This window comes from Callorhinus ursinus, unplaced genomic scaffold (assembly GCF_003265705.2).
Source record: "Callorhinus ursinus isolate GAN/ISIS: 27379988/994484 unplaced genomic scaffold, GSC_fseal_2.0 scaffold17, whole genome shotgun sequence".
Taxonomy (NCBI): Eukaryota; Metazoa; Chordata; class Mammalia; order Carnivora; family Otariidae; genus Callorhinus; species Callorhinus ursinus.
In genome coordinates this window covers 16403783-16424358 of record NW_027397079.1, presented here as the reverse complement: position 1 = coordinate 16424358, position 20576 = coordinate 16403783, and the positions used below count along the sequence as shown (strand labels likewise).

At 40.1% G+C, this 20576-nt stretch overlaps 1 protein-coding gene across 8 annotated transcripts in view; it reads right to left on the bottom strand.

Moving 5' to 3' along the window:
- Window positions 1-20576, bottom strand: part of SNX25 (sorting nexin 25) — a 134310-nt gene that overhangs the window by 50400 nt on the left and 63334 nt on the right. For all 8 annotated transcript variants that reach the window (XR_012381127.1, XM_073902307.1, XM_025886108.2 and 5 more), the window contains exon 6: window positions 14589-14659. Coding sequence is in view for 7 of the 8 variants with exons in the window: in XM_073902307.1 (XP_073758408.1) it covers window positions 14589-14659 (71 nt within the window). In the remaining variant the exon portion in view is untranslated. The remainder of the gene's footprint in view (window positions 1-14588; window positions 14660-20576) is intronic.

Here is a 20576-nt window from a genome sequence, read left to right as displayed (position 1 = left end):
GTGAAACACTGAATGGCAGTGGCTCTTGAAACTGGTGCCAAGATGAACACACAAGTGATAGAATATTCTAAAGCAATGAATTATAAATATTTACTGTTCTTCCTTCTGAATAGTCCAGATTCTACTGAGGCCACAACAAAAGGAAATGGGTGCACTGGGTTCCTCTGCTGAAAAAAGAAATTCAGATTAGACATTGGGTGAATGCTTTTGGCTATGAAGACATTGCAGGAGACCTACGGACAACATCTGGCACTGCTTTTTGCTTTAAACTTTCTGCCCACAATACAGTTCTTCCTCAAGCAAGTGAAGTGTCTATCAGTAAAGTACAAACACTGGGGAGAACTGTTAGGTACGACGTCTAATGAAGCAAAGGAGAGTGAAGTCATTTGCAGTGTAAACTAAGGACTCCAGAAATAGCACGAGTATAAGTGGATTAACATGGCACTACTTTCTTTTTCAGGTCCTAGACAATGTCACGAGCAGAGTATTTTTTCTTTTCTCATGGCACGCTACCAAATCCCAAGACATCTCCTGATGGCAGCACTCTCGGCAGGCTGACTGGGGGAGTCGATGGGTAACAGAGCAGGGGTTCTCATCATCAGCACTACTGACATTTTGGGCTGGATAAATTTTTCTCATGGGGGCCGTCCTGTGCATTGCGGGATGCTGAGCAGCGTTCCTGGCCTCTACCACTAGATGCCAGCAGCATCCCTTCCCCCAGATGGGACACCCAATAAGGTCTCTGGACACTGTCAAATGCCCCAGGCACCCTGGGGGGGCCAAACTGTGTCCTGTACTCCCAACCCACCCAGAAGTACAAACTCTGTGACAGTTCAGGAGACAAGGCTGCACACTTGCCCCTTCCCCTGACTCCCCAACATGTGGCTTTCCTCCCAGGGAGGCAAAGGCCTGCTCTCCCCTCCCGTCCCCCCCCCACCCCCGCCCTGGACCCCCTGCCCAGGCCCTCGAGGTAAGGAATTAAAGGAGTTCCTCACCGGAAAATACTGGGCCTCCATTCCTCAACTCGTGTCCATAGTGACAAACTAACAATCCTTTGAAACTTTCTTGTTCATGTAAGAAGTTTTAATAAACCCTCTTGAGAGGAGGAGTCAAGGAACGGGTGTGTATTTACCTAGGGACTAGTGAAGTTTCAAAATGAAAAATGGTGCTCCACTTTTTAACATGAAACTAACAGCAATTCCCAGTAGTTACAAATCATCAAATTTCTTCAAAATTATCTGAAAATCACCTCAGAAGTTGCCCAGGAACTTGAGGCCAGTATGTTCTTTTTCAAAAAGAACACCTGGGATTTTCTTACCACATCAAACACCTGAGTTTCAGTATAAAGTGTCACTCCACTTTAGCAGAACGCATACTTGAGAAATAAGCAGACACCACAGCAGGAGCTGACGGCGGAAGCTCTCATGTTATAATGGAGAAGAGTACAGAGAGCTGGTAGTTTGACCTGGCCCAGTCTGGTCAGGTATGCTTACAGTACACTTTTTCTTCCTTCCTTTAAATGTCTCAAGTACTGAAACTCCCCGCACTTCCTTTGGTTTAAAGCCCTCCAACATCCTTGCAATACATTGTTAAAGCAATAATGTTGTATCAACTAAATCCACACAATAGCTAGGAGAGTCCTGCTCCCAAACTGGAACCATGCGTTGAACAGGCATGAGACATACACTTAGAACACAAATCCAGCCCAATAATTTGTAAGTTTTGAACAAGACTTTCATAACATCTACCCATGTGAATGAGCAGTGTAGTGGGAAGAGACCAGGACTAAAAATCAGGATACCTGGGTTCAAGTTCCAGATCTGTGTGTGACTAACTAGTTCTAGTTACACCAGGTATATTATTTACCATTTCTGGACCTGAACTTCATTTGTATAAATGCAGGTGTTAGAATATATGATGATTAAAGTTTTCTTGGGGTACAGAGGTGGGAGGAGGACTGGCTATAATGTTACAGGACTATAGAGAGAGTAGTGGAAGTGCCCTGAGCCCTTAGACCCTCCAGGCAGATGACGGACGGGGACCAGGGAGCCAGGTGGGATGCTGGAGAAGGGATAGCAGGTGCCAGAGGCTGCAGTACTCACAGCAGGAGGGCTGGGCAGGGAGCAACCCTGGCAAGGGCCCCTGTAGCCATGGGCTGAGGTGTCTTCTAAGTTTAGGTCATTCATAAATTAGGAACTGTTTGTATCCGTTTGTTGCAATGCTAGAAGATCAGATCATATCAAAGCACAAGGAAGGACACTGAGAAGTCCACTAGAGTCTAAAGATTAGCTCCCTTCTTTCAGGCAGGGGCACCTTTAAATGCAAGATCAGAAAAAGAAGGTACATATTATCTTTATTAAAATAATTTCTAATGGAAATCATTATGGTCCTTATCAGCAACTATCTGGGTCCATATACATATGCAGTATTTTCTGAAGGTCTTCTATAGTTCTACTTGATATATGCAGTTCTAAAACTGTTTACTTGAACTCTAAAGAAGATGCACAACTTGACCAAAGCCCATCTATACTATGAGCATATTACTCCCAGGGTATACTATTAATACTTTGCAGTTTCTAGCAGACTCAAATCAACATCATGTCCTTTGTTGTAGTCAGATGAATAAATGTTACTCTTGAATCACCTTAACTATTCTTCATAACATTTCAGGATTCAGAACAGAAGAACAGAAAAGAAGGCTTTAAAAAGGGAGCTGTAATCCTGGACTTAATTCTCACCAAGCTGCAGGGACAATTTAGCTTACGTCCTGGTACTACTTAGAATTCCTATACTTGGCCCATGTCTTAGTTCGTTCAGGCACCTACAAGCACAGACTGGGCAGCTATAAACAAAAGAAATTTGTTTCTCAGTCCTGGAGACTGGAAATCCAAGATTAGGGTGCCAGCATGGGCAGGTTCTGGTGACAGCCCTCTTCCAGGATGCACTTGGCCACCTTTCTGCCACATGGTAGAAGCAGCTAGGGATCTCTCTGGAGCCTCTTTGATAAAAGCACTATCCCATCCATGAGGGCTCCACCCTCATGACGTAAGTACCTCCCAAAGACCTCACCGCCTACTACCATCATGTTTGGGTGTTAGGAATTCAATGTAAGAATTTTGGGAGACACAAACATTCAGACCACAGCAGTCAGCTTATTTCAATAGACTATTACTCAACTACTCTCGTTCTAATTGTAAATAAAAAGCTAAAGAGTTGGCTACTAAAATACAAACATAAACACATTAATGGCTCTTCATTATCTACAGCAGTGGCTCTGTGTGGTTCCTGGATGAGTAGCATCAGCATTACTGGGGAACCTGTGAGTACTGCAAACTCTTAAGGCCCACTCCAGATCTCCAGAATCAGAACCTTTGGGGTAGGGCCTGGGAATCTGCATTGTAACAAGCCCTCCAGGTGATCCTGATGCACACGATAGTTTGAAAACCACTGCTCTACAGGATTAAGTCCAAACTTCTTAGGATAGCTTACATGTCTCTAGTTTCAGCTTACATGTCTCTAGTTTCAGCTCCTGTCTTCCTATTAAGCCTTATTTCTCCATTACATGCCAAACACCAGCACAGTGTCTCACTTGACATAACTTATACACAAGAGGCCATTCCACAACCATCTTCTTTGTCTGTGGACATGTGCTACCATCTATCCATATCCACCTGCTAAGCCCAGAAGGAAATGAGGGCCATTCAATCTTTCCAACTCAATGCTGCTACTCTCAAGAAAAAGTCTTTCCTGACCTCTGTTCCAGGTAGAGCTGACTGCCCCGCACATCCATTTCACTACTAAATCCTGAAAATGTAACTCTCACCACATTTATCAAATTGTATTATAATTTTGTATGTGTATCTCCCTGTCTCCCTGTTAGACTATGACCTCCTTAAGGTCAGAGACAGTTTTTCTCATCGCACAGCTGTGCCTAACACATAATGGCATTCAAAACAATGTTTGCTGAATGACTAAAGACCTACTTCTGGTGATTATGACTTCCTCCAGAGTACATTATTCTCTAATGATATGAGGGGTCCTAAAAACTCCAGAGTCTTCTTACCTCCCCAGAATCAGGGGAAGTGGGTTGTGATCAGAGAAGAGACATCTGAGATAAAATACAAAGATAAGTAGGAATTACCTAGACAGAGTGAGACTGAGAGGAGGGTGGCATGCTAAGAAGAATCAAGAAAATGGGCAGGGAACACGAGGCAGGATGAATCAGGGTGAGCCGAGGAAAAAGAAACACTGGTGTGGCTACAGTACAACGAGGGGGATGGAACGGCAAGAGATGAGGTGAAGACGTACGCGGGCCAGAGCAAGCAGGACCTCGTGAGCTGTGCGTCTAAGACCAGTGGGAAGACAATGAAGGGTTTTAGGCTTGGAGGTAACACGACGACACCTGCATGTGTTTTTTTTAATCATTGTGACTTTAGTATGAAAAAATATATTAAACAGGGGCAGGAGTAGATAGAAGGAGACCAATTAAGAAGTTATTACCATCGTTCAAGAGAGACTGGTCGTGAAAGATGGTTGTGTATAGAAAGAGAACAGAGTTGAGATATATTTAGGAGGTCAATCTGTGTGACAATAATGGAATAGACATAGTACATGATGAAGAAGGAATGAACAGAGACGACTCCTAGTTTATGATATATGGATGGATGGTGATCCCATTCACTGAAAAAAGAAACTAAGAGGGTGACCAGTTATGCGGTACTTTAATTTGGACATTTTCCTTTGGCGGTCCCTTTATGATAATCCAAATAAAAACACTGAGTAAGCAGTAGTAAGTAGAAAAGTAGAGCACAGACGTTCTATAGAGAGAAATTTGGAGACTTACCAGCATATAGATAAGGGGAAGAGAAAAGTAGCCAAAGAAAGGGTAGAAGCAGTGCTACCCAACAGAACTTCCATGGTGATGGAAATATTCTTTCTGTGCTATCCAATATGGTGGCCACATAGGGTTACTGAACAACTGAAATGTGGCTGGTATGATAAAAAAACTGAGTTTTAAATTTGTATTTACTTTTAATTAATTTAAATTTAAATAGCCAAAAATGATTAATAGCTCTTATATTGGACCACGCAGGTATAAAATAATGAGAGAGTTAGAAACAAATACTAAGAAACTCCAACATTTAAAGGCTGAACAGAGAAGCAAGCAGAAGAACAAACAAGAATGAGACAAAGCATTAGCCAATATAGTCAACGATGTCAAATGTACCGAATGGTCAAAGAAGATGAAGACTGAAAAAAGTTCACTGAAATTAGCTAGTTGGACTTGGCTAAACTTCCTAAATTCCATGACCAATACACAGTTAAGGTTATTAGTGGGGAAAACTCAGGCCTTAGTCAATACATTTGGCCAGGATGAATGATAAAATAAGGTCAGAGGCAAGAAAATTTTGTGAACAAACTAAATCTTCTGAGACTAATTGTTTCAAATTGTTTAGTGTTTATAAGTTTTCTCTAAGACCTTTTCCCCTAATTATACCTAATAAAATTTTCTTACCTGTAATACAAGGAGATGAGTTTGATAATATGATTTTTTTTCTAGGACTTATTTTCCCTAGAATCATGTCAGCAATTAAACCACTGAAGCTCTGTAAAGATGTCAAAAATCATTTGATACCTTATTTCTTGAAAAGATAAAAATCGCCCCCCCAAAAGCCATTAAAAATCAAATTAAAATTTCTACTTTGTTAAGGAGAGTAATTTGTTCCTCAATTATGATGTACTAATCTAAAGTGATTAGTCAGGGGCTCCTGGGTGGCTCAGTCGGCTAAGCGGCTGCCTTCAGCTCAGGTCATGGTCCCAGGGTCCTGGGATCGAGCCCCACGTCAGACTCCCTGCTCATTGGGGAGTCTGCTTCTCCCTCTCCCTCTGCCTGCCTCTCTGCCTACTTGGGCTTTCTCTCTATCTCTCTGTCAAATAAATAAATTAAATCTTTAAAAAAAAATAAAGTGATTAGTGAATCTAAAACACATGCAGAGTAGTGAATCTAAAACACATGCAGAGTTTTATGTGAATTTGCTGGAGTTTTTTGAAGCCTCAAAAAAGCCTTATTTTGACCCTTCGAGAATATACAAAGTAAAATAGTCCCCAGGCCCTCCTCTGTCACCCTGAGTTAGCTGGCTGGTTCCTTAAGGTCTCAGAGAGCGTGCAGTCAGGTAATTTCTCCCAACCTGTTATACATTTTTTCCTTAAATATTCAAGGTATTTTCACAATTGCATAACATTTCTTAGTTGTCAGTGATTTTGACTGAAAAAGACTTGGGGTGCCTGGGTGAGTCAGTGGATAAGCAGCCAATTCTTGATTTCAGCTCAGGGTCCTGATCGAGCTCTGCACCAGGCTCCGCGTTCAACGGGGGACGGGGGGGGGGGTCTACTTCAGGATTCTATCTCCCTCTGCCCTTCCCCCTCACCCCGCTTGCACGCACGCGCGCTCTCTCTCGTGAACACGCTCTCTCTCTCTCAAATAAGTAAATAAATCTTTAAAAAAGGAGACGGTGCCTGGTGGGTGCAGTCAGTTGGGCGTCCAACTCTTGATTTCAGCTCACGTCATGATCTCAGGGTCGAGAGATGGAGCCCCACATTGGGCTCCGCCCTCAGCGTAGAGTCTGCTTGAGATTGTCTCTCCCTCTTCCTATGTCCCTCCCACTCACATCGCTCTAAAATAAATAAATAAATCTTAAAAAAAAAGAAAAAGACTTGCCAGAAACATCTTTATATGTAAAAACAAAACTATATTTATAGTACATATATATCACTACATTCATAAATAAAGTTCCCATCTCTAGGTTGAATCCTAAAATATTCTTAGGATCTTCCATCTGTTCATTCTTTTTTAAAACTTCAGTTTCCCACTCACAGAAATAACATGGAAATAAGGAGAAACAGTACTGGAAATGAAAGTGCTTACAGTCGCACACATAACCTGGTTGCATTGCTACATGGTCACTCAGAGATATAAATGAGCACAGCCTGATTTTCCAGGTTTAAGGAAACCAATGCAGGCCAGCCAGGCTTGTGGCAAGAGATTGACAGAATGAGGTTTTTCCCTGATTCTTTGCCTGAGGTTTTTCCCTGATTCTTTCCCTATTTTCACTAAAGCACACTATCCCTAAAATTCAAAGATCACTAAAAACAACTCGACAATTATGTTTTGGGGAGCCTTTAATGCTAAAAATTTAACTTTCCTTAATGACTCTAATAGGGAGGAAAATAAACACACAAATTTGTTTGAAAAGATCAGTTTAAGGAATGATACAGTAGCTATCTAGAACCGGTTTTTAAAGTAACCTTTTATTTGCCAGCCACACATTAAAACTCCAAATCTCACAAACAATAACTACTTCCTATAAGATGTTACTGAATATTCAATTAAAAGAAAAAGTAAGGACAATGGGGAATGCTAAATTTGATCTTCCTCTTTTATAAAGAAGTATGTGCACTTAATAACAACCTAATTATTTAAAATGGAAGCCACCTACATAATGAACTTAAACAGTGAGACAGCAGATGATATTATGAATTAGAGGAAGTCACTTCAGACTGGTATACACTGTTCTCCTCCAATAATGGAGAACATAGCATCAGTTCTGCAAAGATAAGTGACTTGGAGACAGCATAAATAGAAGACTATTATCTCTACACTGGTAACTTGCAAATATTTCTCTGCATGGCTGCATTCTTTCTTCACAGCATGAATCTAGGTTTAGGTTTAGAAATGCCAAACGGGTACATTTATTTAGTTAAAATAAATTAATTAACATATAGTGTATTATTAGTTCCAGAGGTAGAGTTTAGTGATTCATCAGTTGCAAATAACACCCAGTGCTCATCACATCACATGCCCTCCTTAATATCCATCACCCAATAACCCCATCCCCCACCCACCTCCACTCCAGCAACCCTCAATTGGTTTCCTACAGTTAAGAGTCTCTTATGGTGTGTCTCCCTCTCTGATTTTGTCTTGTTTCCTTCCCTTCCCCTATGTTCATCTGTTTTGCTTCTTAAATTCCACATTTGGTGAAATCATATGGTATTTGTCTTTCTCTGACAGATGCTAAGCGAAATAAGTCAGTCAAACAGGTACCCTTCTATCCTCCAGGCCTGCAAATCCAGAACGCCCAAGAGCAGTCCCCCATATACATTCCTTAACACTTTCAATGTCTTCACTGAGAAACCCTGTACGACCATCTAGAGAACTCAATCTAAAGACTGAAAAAATGGAGTCCTAGAGAAATATAAGGATATGTCCAGGTTTCATTAGGAAGCTAGTAAGAGAAGCTCACTTGAACAAGGTCTCCTAACCACTGCCCTTAGTACTTTCTTCTCTATCCTATACCACCTCACCAACCCGAAACAATGGGACATTACAGAAACAACTGTGAACTAGAAGTTAGGGTCTTGAACTTCTCCAGATAGCTGTTTTCCTCATGTGTAAAGTCAGCACGTTGTACCAGCAGGATAATTTCCCACCATCTGATTCTTCCTTATACCCAATCAGTCACCAAGTAGGCTATTTTTCCTTCACAGTCTTCTTTATCAATCCCGTCCTTGTACTACCATTATCCAGGTCCCAGACTGGGATACCTCATTCCCAGACATTGCATCACCCTCCTAGTCAGAATACTCCAAAAATACTTTTAAAAGATTTCCTTTCATAAGTTTATTCTATTCTAAGGGGCTCTTGGATGGCTCAGTTGGTTGAGCATCTGGCTCCTGGTTTCGGCTTGGGTTATGATCTACGGGTCGTGGGATTGAGCCCCCATTTCAGGCTCCATGCTCAGGGTGGAGTTTGCTTGAAATTCTCTCTCCCTCTGCCCCTACCCACTCTTGCACTCTCTCTCTCAAAATAAATAAAATATTTTAAAAAAAAGATTTCATAGGGGGCGCCTGGGTGGCTCAGTTGGTTAAGCGACTGCCTTCGGCTCAGGTCATGATCCTGGAGTCCCGGGATCGAGTCCCACATCGGGCTCCCTGCTCAGCGGGGAGTCTGCTTCTCCCTCTGACCCTCCCCTCTCTCATGTGCTCTCTCTCTCTCATTCTCTCTCTCTCAAATAAATAAATAAAATCTTAAAAAAAAAAAAATTAAAAAAAAAAAAGAGATTTCATAAATAATCAACTTTAAATTTTCTATTTCCATTTATATGTGATTGTGCATTATACGGTTTCTCTAACATTGTTAGGGCTATAATGTCCAGTGGCACTACACTGAAATGTTTTCTTTATTATAAAAATATGAACATAAATAGACTTGAATTATTAACCCTGCCATTAACCATAACCCGAATACAATTAGGGAGAAAATTTCTAATTATTTATCAAAAATTAATTTTTGTAAGATTTAGAAAATCTAATAACTCAAATAACGTAAAAATATTGAACACCCTTTTTAAATGGAATTAGTCAATAAAAATATAATGTAAATATTCTATCAAAACATTCTAGTGATACACAGACTAACCTGGAAAGGTAATTATAAAAATCTTTGTTTTGGTCACACTTACTTCCCCACTATTAAATGCTACATGTGGCTACATAAAGTGTGAGAGTTTGCTTTGTGAAGCAATACCAAAGCTGGTTCTCCCCACTAAGTTCTCTAGCATACATTCTGTTCTCTAAGCCCACATGAAGTCCCCTTCAAATGGAGATCAATTCTCCCAAACTCTAAGCCTGTAAGGTTGTTTCAAGCTAGTTTTGCATACACAAGAAGCAGAGTCCTAGACTCTGAGAAAGAGATTCTCTGGCTCAAAGCCAAACCAGATAAACCAGAATGATCCAATTAGAATTTAGAATAAACTTAAAAACAGAAATACATTTGATCAAAAAGCTCTTATAAAATAAGACTTTACTTCTTATTCGAGTTCAACTTTACTAAGCATTTACAGAGACCAGCCTAGACACTTGAACATGCTACTTCATTTAGTAGAACTGAATAAATGCTAAAAACTCCTAGAAATTCCTGATTATTTCCTTAGTGTCCAATGTGGCAGCCACACACTTAAATTAGTTTTGCCACGAGCTTAATTTTTAGTCTCTACCTTCTCATTCCTTTTTTTAAACAGTTTTACTGAGATAAAATTCACATACTATAAATTCATCCATTTGCCACATACAATTCAATGGTTTTTAGTATATTCAGTGTTGTGCAACCATCACCATAATCTGAATGTAGAAGAACATTTGCATTCCCCCCAAAAGAAAACTTGTACCCACTAGCCCTCGTACTCAAACTTGTACTCACTTCCCCTGCCAACTCATCTCACTCTATGCTGATGGCCCCAGGTAACCAATAGTCTACTTTCTGTCAGTACAGATCTGCCTATTCTGGGCATTTCATATAAAGGGAATCACACAATATGTGGCCTTTATAACTGGTTTCTTTCACTTATCATAATGTTTTCAAGGTTCATCCATGCTGTAGCATGTATTAATAGTTATTTATGTATTTTATGAATCAATTCCTTTTTATTGCTGAATGATATTCCATTGTATGGATATACCACCTTTTGTTCATGGCCATTTGGGTTGTTTCTACTTTCTGGCTATTATGAATAATGCCACTACAAACATTCAAGCACAGGTTTTTTTGTGGATGTATGTTTTCATTTCTCTTAGGTATGTACTTAGGAGTGGAAACTCTAGATCTCATGGTAATTCTATGTTTAACATTTTGGAGAACTGCCAGACTATTTTCCATCTCCTCCAGCAACATATACAAGTTCCAATTTTTCCACATCCTTACCAATTTTTTTTTTACACTCTAGTGAGTGTAACTGGTATCCCTTATTAGCTTTAATTTGCATTTCCCTAGTATGGAATGATGTAGGGCATATTTTCATGTGCTTATTAGCCAGTTGTATAGGTTCCTTAGGGAAATGGCTATGTAAATCCTTGGCTCATTTTTCAATTACACTGTCTTTTGATTATTGAGTTGTAGGAGTTCCTTATATATTCTGGATACAATCAGATATATGATTTGCAAATATATTCTCCCAGTCTGTGGATTGTCTTTTTTACTTTCTTGTGACACACACAAGTTTTTAACTTCTAATGAAATCCACTTTACCTCCCTCCTCCCCCTACTATGCTTCCCTTCATTCTTATACAGACCCACACATTTTGCCAGAGTGCAGATTCCATGGAAACTGTCTTTGTTCTGGACATGAAGACACACTGTGGCTGAAATCATGTAATGGTTTCAGCTATCCTACTTTTTGCTGAGATTTTATTTCTTACTTTTAACCCTATTAGACTTAAAAGAGACTAATTTATTTTTATTGTTTTAAAGATTTATTTATTTACCTTAGAGGAGGGGCAGAGGGAGAGAGAAAATCTCAAGCAGACTCCCTGCTCACCATGGAACCTGACACTGGGCTCAATCTCAGGACCCTGAGATCATGACCTGAGCTGAAATCAAGAGTCAGATGCCCAACTGACTGAGCCACCCAAGAGACTAATTTAGAAAAGCTAACTGCTGGTACCAGAATTAACCCAAAAGAAGAGTAATGCAGCACATCGTAATGTGGTCAGAGAGCTTACTGAAAATAAATGTTTCTAGCATTTTCAGAAAAAAAGTCACTCCAATGCTATCTTGAACATATCAGTTATAACGCTGTGGGTTGAACTGTGTCCCCCAAAAAGATATGTTGAAGTTCTAAACCTTGGTACCTGTGAATGTGACCTTATTTGGAAATAGCGTCTTTGCAGATGTACTAAATTTAGATGAGCTCATTTTAATTAAGGTGGGCCTCAATCCAATATGACTGGTATCTTTATAAGAAAAAAGAGACACCGACACAAGAATACCATGTAATGATAGAGACAGGGACTGGAGTGACATGTGTTCAAGCCAAAGGACTGCTGACAACACCAAGAGCTAAGAGAACAGTGTGGAAGAGATTCTTCCCGAGACCATTCAGAGAGAGCATGGCCCTGCTGACACCTTGGCTTGGGACTTCTGGCCCCCAAAACTGCGGAAGAATGCATCTTTCTTATTTAAGCCACCCAGTTTGTGGTACTTTGCTATGGCAGCTCTAGGAAACTAATACATATAATAAACTGAATACTTAAGTTATAATCAAAATTCAACGAGAATACATCAAATTAAGAATACATTCTTAGCAATTAACTTGTCCTTATATACCTACAATGTGCCTACATTCTCGTGTTAAATGTTCATGTTAAATACTAAGTATGTAATAAAAGACTAATCTTGACAATTTATCTTTGCAAAAAGCAATAAGACTAAAATCCAATTGAGTATTACACTCTGTGGACATGATGATAATCACTGTTAACCAGTAACCTCAGAGAAGTAAACCGGTCTCCTCTATTTTCTGTCTCAAGGCCAAATAGCTCGAAGGCCCCAAGTGAGCTCAGCTTGTCTGCCTTTTCCCCCATGCTTGGTAGAGGGAGGCCAGGGTACCCGAGAAAGTTGAGAGCAGCTCAAATGGCAAAGAGAAGCATGAAAGTAGTAAGTGTCACTGACAATGTTTAATAACATTGTATGGGCTTATCTGTGCCCCCCTCCCACCCTCCAATTCATTAAGTCCTAACCTCCAGGGCCTCAGAATGACCGTATTTGGAGACAGGGTCTTTACCGTGGTGATTAAGTGAAAATGGGGCCATTAGTGTGGACCCTCATCCAATAAGACTAGGGTTGCAAGAAAAGGAAATTTAGACAAAGACCTGGGCAGAGGGAAGACAATGTAAAGACAGAGGGAGAAGGCCAACTACAAGCCAAGAAGAGAGGCTGAAACAGACCCTTCCGTCACAGTCCTCAGGAGGGACCAACCCTGCCGACCCCTTGGACACCTTGACCTCGGACTTCCAGGCTCCAGAACTGTGAGAAAACAAAGTTCTGTTGTCTAAGCACTCGGGCTGTGCTACTTTGTTATGGCAGCCCTAGTAAACAAATACAACACCACAAAATAAGGACAGGTATCTCTGACTAAACTCAAGTATCAAGGAGGAGCAATGAGGAAAGACAATGGCGGCAACTAGAACTCCTTCTCTAGTAACCTCTTAAAACTATGTCCGAAATGAAGCATCTTCTCTGCAGGAACAGTAAGAACAAAAGGAGAGGAACAGGGCCCACAATCTTGCAGGAATCAATCAGATCCCACATCCCTTGCTCAAAAGCCTCCAGAGACTTCCTTCCTCATGCCGACTAAAAGCCAAAGTCCCAGCAGGACCAGTAAGGCCCTTTGGAACGGGATTTCACCCCTCTTCAGCCACCTAGGCAACTCAGGCAAGCCCCGTGCGCTTCTGCCTCAGAGTTTTTCACCTGTCCTTCCACAGACACCCTCAGGCCCCCAGGTCTTTGCTCCCAGGTCACCCTGTAGGTGAGGTCTTCCCGGATGACCCTATCTGAATGCAAATCTTCCTCCCCCTCCAGCTGGGCCAGCATTCCCTTCTATACACCCCACCTCACAGCTTTGTTTCTCTCCAGGGTACATATCACCATCTAAAATACTGTTTATTTGATTTGCTCATTGTCTGATTGCCTCCCAGTCTCAATTTGGGGCTTGATGAATGCAGAGATTTTGTTTTGTCCGCTACTGTATCATCATCGCCTCGCTGATGTTGAGTAAACATTTTTTTGAATGAACGAATTTGTACAATCTTCCCCCCTGGGCAGAGATTAAGAATTAGTGCCTCTTCCTAGTCTGTATCTTCATCTACTTTTTACCCAGCTCCTACCTCAGTCAGTGACTCAGACACAAGGAATAGTCCCCAGGCCAAGCTTCCTGTTGCCTCTGCAGCACTTAGAAACCTGGGAGCACATTTTAAGGCCTTGGCCCAACTCTTCCTTCTTTTAACACTCTGCTCCCTGATGGGACTTGAGTGGGCCTGGAGATTTTTACAGAAAGTCCAGCCTACAAGGTAGGGGTGTTTGCTGCCTCTCAGCCACAAATCAAGACCTGCACTCTAAACAGTGACATGACCTTCAACTTCATATATGACGGGGGATATGCTAGCCCCAGGCCAACTATAAGGGAGTTGAGAGCCAGCTTTACACCTTAATTAAGCTCTATCATGCCTGGGTAAAAATCTCATTTGAAGAGAAACAAACGGGAAAAAAACAGAACATTTTTTTTTAACGTAGAAAGAGGAAAGAAGCTATTCACAATACAAATCTTAACTAAAGGAAAAGGTTAAGGAAATTATGAAACATCAACTCACTGGAGTCATTTAAATAACTATCAAGATTATATTTCAAGTTAGAAATATTAATGAATATTAAGATTAAATTTTAATGAGAAAAACTGTAAAATCATGCTTACTTTAAAAACAAGCACTCTATACTCAATGATTTCAGCCTTTGAAAAATTATGACTACAGATGAATAAAGTTTAAAGAAACACAGAAATACAAATAAGGGGTTTTGTTAGCATGAAGTTATATTTACTTTCTCTAATGCTGCTGTTATACCATTATTTTAATAAATTGAAAATATTGAAATATAAGCCAGAAGAATGCTCATACTTGCCAACATTCTGACAAAAGAGAAGACTGGGGTAGACCGAGGACCTTTAGAATGTACAAAATGAAGAAAACAAATTGGTTCTTACCCTTGTGCCTCTTCAGCTGGGGAAAGCTGCTAATTGTAGTTGCTTGGATTATTTCTACTACAATTTGATACCTGATATTTAAAAAGAGAGAAAAAGAAAAGATCAAGTATTTAGAAAATGCTGTTTTCAGAGATAACGTTTAGACTATTTTGTACTAATCAAGTAAAACACAGGGCTCTCTCTCTCACAAAAATAAATACATAAAATCTAAAAAAAAAAAAAAAACAGTACCTATTTATCTACTATTTTATATTGCTGTTTTAAAGAGTCCCACTTCCACAAACAGTGCTGTGCACCTAAGAAATGGTATGCCCGGTCCTTTCAGGGCCTAACACTCCTCTAAGAAATAACACACCTGAGCCTAAGATAAAATTGTGGCTTTGTCTATAAGAAAGATATGCTACCTTTTTCTCCCCAACTAAATCATGAGCCTCTCGAAGACAGGGATTGTGTCTTGTATTCTCCTATAGAACCTAGCTTGGCACTAAACACATGACAGGCACTCAGTAAATATTAATGCATATTATGGACTGAATGTTTTGTTCCCCCAAAATTCATACATTGAAGCCTAGTTCCCAATGTGATGGTATTTGGAGCTGGGATCTTCGAAGGTGATTAACCCCTAATAGGTGGTGCCCTCACAAATGAGACAAGTGCCTTTATAAAACAGACCCTAGAGGGATGCCTGAGTGGCTCAGTCAGATAAGCATCTGCCTTCAGCTCAGGTCACGATTCCAGGGTTCTGGGATCAAGCCTCGCATTGGGCTCCCTGCTCAGCAGGGAGTCAGTCTGCTTCTCCCTCTGCCTCTCCCCCGGGCTTGTGCATGCACTCTATTTCTCTCTCTCTCTCTCTCTCTAATAAATAAATAAAATCTTAAAAAAAAGACCCCAGAGAGCTCTTTCCATTTTGTGAGGTTACAGTGAGAAGGAGGCCCTCTATAAACCAGGAAGTGGCCCTCACCAGACACCCAACATCCAGCCCCCTGATCTTGGACTTTGCAGCCTCCGGAAGTGTGAGAAATAAAACGTCTGTTGTTTAAGCCACCAGCCTGTGATATTTTTGTTATAGCAGCCCAAACTAAGACAAGAAGCTACATTAATATACAATAACATCTGTAAAACTAAACAGGTACAAGTAATATTCTGAACAATCTGTTCTTTTGATATTCTTGGTGATTCATGCTCTGGAACAAATGAGTCATCAATGGTCCTGAAGAAACACATGCTATTTGAGTGAAGAGTTAAATTTCTTAAATGAATCCATAAAATTATTATGAAATACCAGCTAACATTTACACAGATTCCTCTCATTCAGTACCAGGTACCTGTTTCTTTCTCTCATTTAATCCTCATAATAGCTATTGTAATTATCCCCGCATTACAGAGGAAGAAGTTGTTCAGGTGGATTAAGAAATCTATAGAAGGTCTCATTGCTTTTAAGTAGTAGAGCCAAAATGATAACCTGGGGCTGCTGATTCTAAAGTTCATGCTCTTGACCACTTTCCTGCTGCCCTAATTTTCAATATGGGTTAATGTTTATCTTGTCTCAGGCCCTTCCAAGCATACAAGCATGGCCACTACCAGATCATCCTTGCATCTCACTGCCTTCTACAGCCCTCTTGGATACCGTTTCCCTGCCAAACCAGACTGCAGGCAATACCCCAACACACACTCAGCTCTTTCCTGACCCCCAGCCTTTGCTCTATTTCTTCTCCCTCTTGCACACAACCTCTCCCCCTTATCAGCTGAAATCCTATTTGTTCCTAAATATCCGTTCATAGCATTCTTCTCTCAGGGTTCTCTTCTACAGGACAAAGTATTTGCTCCTATCCATTTCTTCAGCAATTTGCACTCCACTTCTGATCTTAATATCTTGCTTCCTCTTTAGCAATTTATACCCACATGGGTCTCCTATGCTGGACTACTAACACCTCGACAGCAGGGGAATAAATCCAAGGACCCACAACTAATTTATCTTTATGTACACCAAATCCTCCTCATAGTGCTTTGCACATAATAGGCATTTGAAGATGATTATTGAATTTGTAAAATTCACCTTCGCTTGATACCAAAAGATGATGTGGGAAATGAGTGACTTTCATTCTCAACAAAAGCTCACAACATACAGTTGACCATTGAACAAGATAGGTTTGAATTATGTGGGTCCATTTATATATGCAGATTTTTTTCGATACAGTATAGTACTATAAATGTATTTTCTTTTCCTTATGATATTTGTAACATTTTCTTTTCTCTAGCTTATTATAAGAATACAGTACATAATACATATCACATATAAAACGTGTTGATTGACTGTATATGCTATTGATAAGGCTGCCAATCAGCAGTAGGCTATTAGTAGTTAAGTGTTAGGAGAGTTAAAATTTATACGCGGACTTCTGACTGCACTAGGGATTAGAATCCCAACTCTATGCTCTTCAACGGTCAACTGTACATCCAAATGCTGGCGGCTATCCTTGTTGGCACAGGCTTCCTAGTCCTCCGGGAGGACTATCTACCCAGCTCTTCAGGGATAGTCAGCACTCACTCGGCTTTCTTCATCCAGAGGAGTGCATGGCCTTGCTGGTGCTGACTTTGGTTCAAGAATCTGTAGGACTGTTATCTGCGAACATCCTCTTGATCAGAAGTGCACAAGTACGTGTTTTTCCAAAATGATAATGTAAACTCCAATATTAAGAGGAAGCCATTAACAAGAATTTGGTTCTTTTCCAGCTATGGTGAGATCTTACCTCCAGGATCTCTTATCCCAGGGCCAAGAGAAAGGTCACATGAAGACAGCCATCTCTTGCCCGAGTTATCACCTCACCTCTCTCTAGTTTTGAACACTCAGCTGCATTAATAAAGACTTCAGGGCAGGTTTGTATTTCTGAAGTCTTCCCACCATCTCAAACTCACCCAAAATGCTACAGAATTAGTCTTCAAAATAATCACCTTAGAAATATATACATTTATTGCCTTTTACTGTCAATTGTTCAGAACTTTGGAATTCTATTAGAATTGACTTCTAAGTTATTTATACACACACACACACACATACACGCACACACAAATATTAGTCTCAATTCTCTACACACATCTTACACAATTTTTTTTTTTTAAATTACTATTTTAGAGCTGTCTTGGATGTGCATGTGCTGGAATGTCTTAGGAGAGTCAAAAGCTGAATAAGCCCTCAGGTGTACAATATGGTAAATGGTTTAAAATAGGTTTTATGCTAAAATTAGCAATTACAGGGGTGCCTGAGTGGCTCAGTCGGTTAGGCATCCCAACTCTTGATTTTGGCTCAGGTCATGATCTCAGGGTCATGAGATTGAGCACCATGTCCAGCTCTATGCTCAGCACTGAGTCTGCTTAAGCTTTTCCTTCTCCCTCTCCCTCTGCCCCTCCTTACTGCGCGCACGCACGCACAACACACACATACACACACACCCCTATACACACACACACTCTCTCTCTCTCTCTAAAAAACAAATAAAATAAAATTAGCAATAACATAGATTAGAATACCATATACATAAACAGGTTTTTAAACAATTTAAAACTTTTTAAAAAAATGTTTTCAAAGTTGCTATAGGCTACTTTGTGCTAGGCTAGGGACAGTGTTTTCATTTAGAGGGACTTCAGTTACAACATTTGAAAAGAAATAAAGACATGGTGATCTCAGCTGGCTACACTAAAGCTGTTTCCCAGCTAAGTGTGGCAGAGTAGTCAAGCATGTGAGCTCTGACACCAGGTGGCCTGTGTTCAAATCCTGCTTCCAACACTTACTGTGTCACTCTGAAAAAATTATTTAAGCTTTCTAAAACTCAAGAGTCCTCATCTGTAAAAAGACTAACCATATTTTTGAATATTTTGAAATATTATTTTGAAAATTATTTCAAAAGTAACAGCATTTATGAATATTAAATGAGATAACACCTTTAAAATATTTGGAATAGTGCCCAACCCACAGCGAGAGTTTAATAAATATTAACTATTATTTTTGTCCCTTAACACCACTGTTGGTTGACCCTTTAGATATGCAGTATTTAAGGAGATGATGTGTGTGCATGTTTTTTTTTTAAGATTTTATTTATTTATTCATGAGAGACAGAGAGAGAGAGAGAGAGAGGCAGAGGGAGAAGCAGGCTCCCAAGGAGCAGGGAGCCCGATGCGGGACTCGATCCCAGGACCCCGGGATCATAACCTGAGCTGAAGGCAGACGCTTAACCATCTGAGCCACCCAGGCACCCTGTGTGTGCATGTTTGTAAAGTATATATAAAAAATTTTTAGGTAGCCTTACTTTTCTTCTGATTATAAAAGTATCTCAGCCTAATCAATTTAAGGCCACCAAGGTCACTGAAGTACAACAAAATCAGGTTTATTGACTCATTTCAATAAGCATGAAGAAACATGGGGTGTCTCCCCAAACCAAGGAAAATATAGCTTCGATGGAATTCTGGGGAAGTATGGAGTGTAGATGAAATTTTAAATGAAGCAGCATGTTGACAGGTTCAAAGCAGAGGTGTGTAAATCGTCATTTCACTTAGATCCAGGGTCTCACTTTCCTGGAAACTACAAAGTTATAATAAACATGGAATGGTTAGTCCAGAAAACCCCTTATCTGTAGCTCTACTTCTGACTTATATAAATGAAGGTGCTTCTCTGTGTCTCCAGGCAAGAATAGGATGTGTCACTCTTACCGAAATAATTTCAAATGGCAAAATCTAAGATTTTAGAGAGCAAAGTTTCTCAGTGAATAAGAAAGCAGTAGTCATTCAAAGAAGGTTATCATTATGACATTTTACAGCTGCTATGTATACTTGGAAAAAAAATATCATTTCCTGTTAACTTTGTAGCTGGTTTTAGTATCTGTTATTCCAACCTGATAAATGGCTGGGCCGATTTTACTTCCTCAGGCTGAACCCATTTTTACTTTTTCTAAAGTAACAATTGAAGAAAATGGGAAAATATACAAAGCACGACATTCAAAGTCAATTACACTTAACACTCGTTAAGTATTTACAGACTTCTCTTCAAACAAATTTTTTTGTTTTCTAAGATTGGATTTATGCTATAAAAGGCCCTAGAGCCTTTTCAATGTATACCATCTTCCAATATTATTAAATACTCTGATGCAGCACCATTGTTAAGTGGCACTCCATTGTACAGGTGTGTCGACACCTTTTTTTCACTAAGCCCTAATGGTTAGGCATTCCGTTATTTCAAGCTTTTCTCTATTTTAAATAAAATTGCAAGAAACTTTCTTGGAAAAATCTTTTCACACGTTCATGATTATTTCCTTAAAATAAGTGCTTATGAATAACAACTGTATCAGAAAGAATACACATTTTGTGACCTGCTTTCCATATTATAAAACTGTGATACAGAAAGGCAATAATTCATACTCTTCCCAGCAGGACATGAGGTCGTCTGTTTTCCTACATCCTTGCCAAGCCTGGGTGTCAAATATTTAATCTTAGCCAATATTATGAACCAAGGAAAGTCTGTCGTGTTAGTTTTTATGTCTGAGGAGAACAACAAGGTTCAGAGCTATCTTCCCACGGGGTGTGTTTAATGGTATTAAGCAGAAAGTGCCAGGGAGCTGTAGCACAAACTGGGGAAGTATTTTCGGTCAGGACTCAGAGTAGTCAGAGGCTCTTTCCTCTAATGGGGCTTTTAAACCAGTTTTCCATTTTTCTAGTGTGTAGAAGGCAGCCGATTCCACAGAAAGACTAAGGCATGCTTCCTAAGCTTTTTCCATTCGTGGCACACATGGCAAATGATAATATTTGAACAGAACCACCATCCCAGGTCCTACCCAGCCACCTGGAGGGCTGAGGAAACCTTTATCCCCACACACCTATACATTAGAGTCACACCAGTTAGAAAGTTCTGGACCAGAGCAGCCTGCGGTATCCCGAACTTACATAAACACACATACACAATTGATGCTGTGTATACAGAAAATAACCTGGAAAATACCA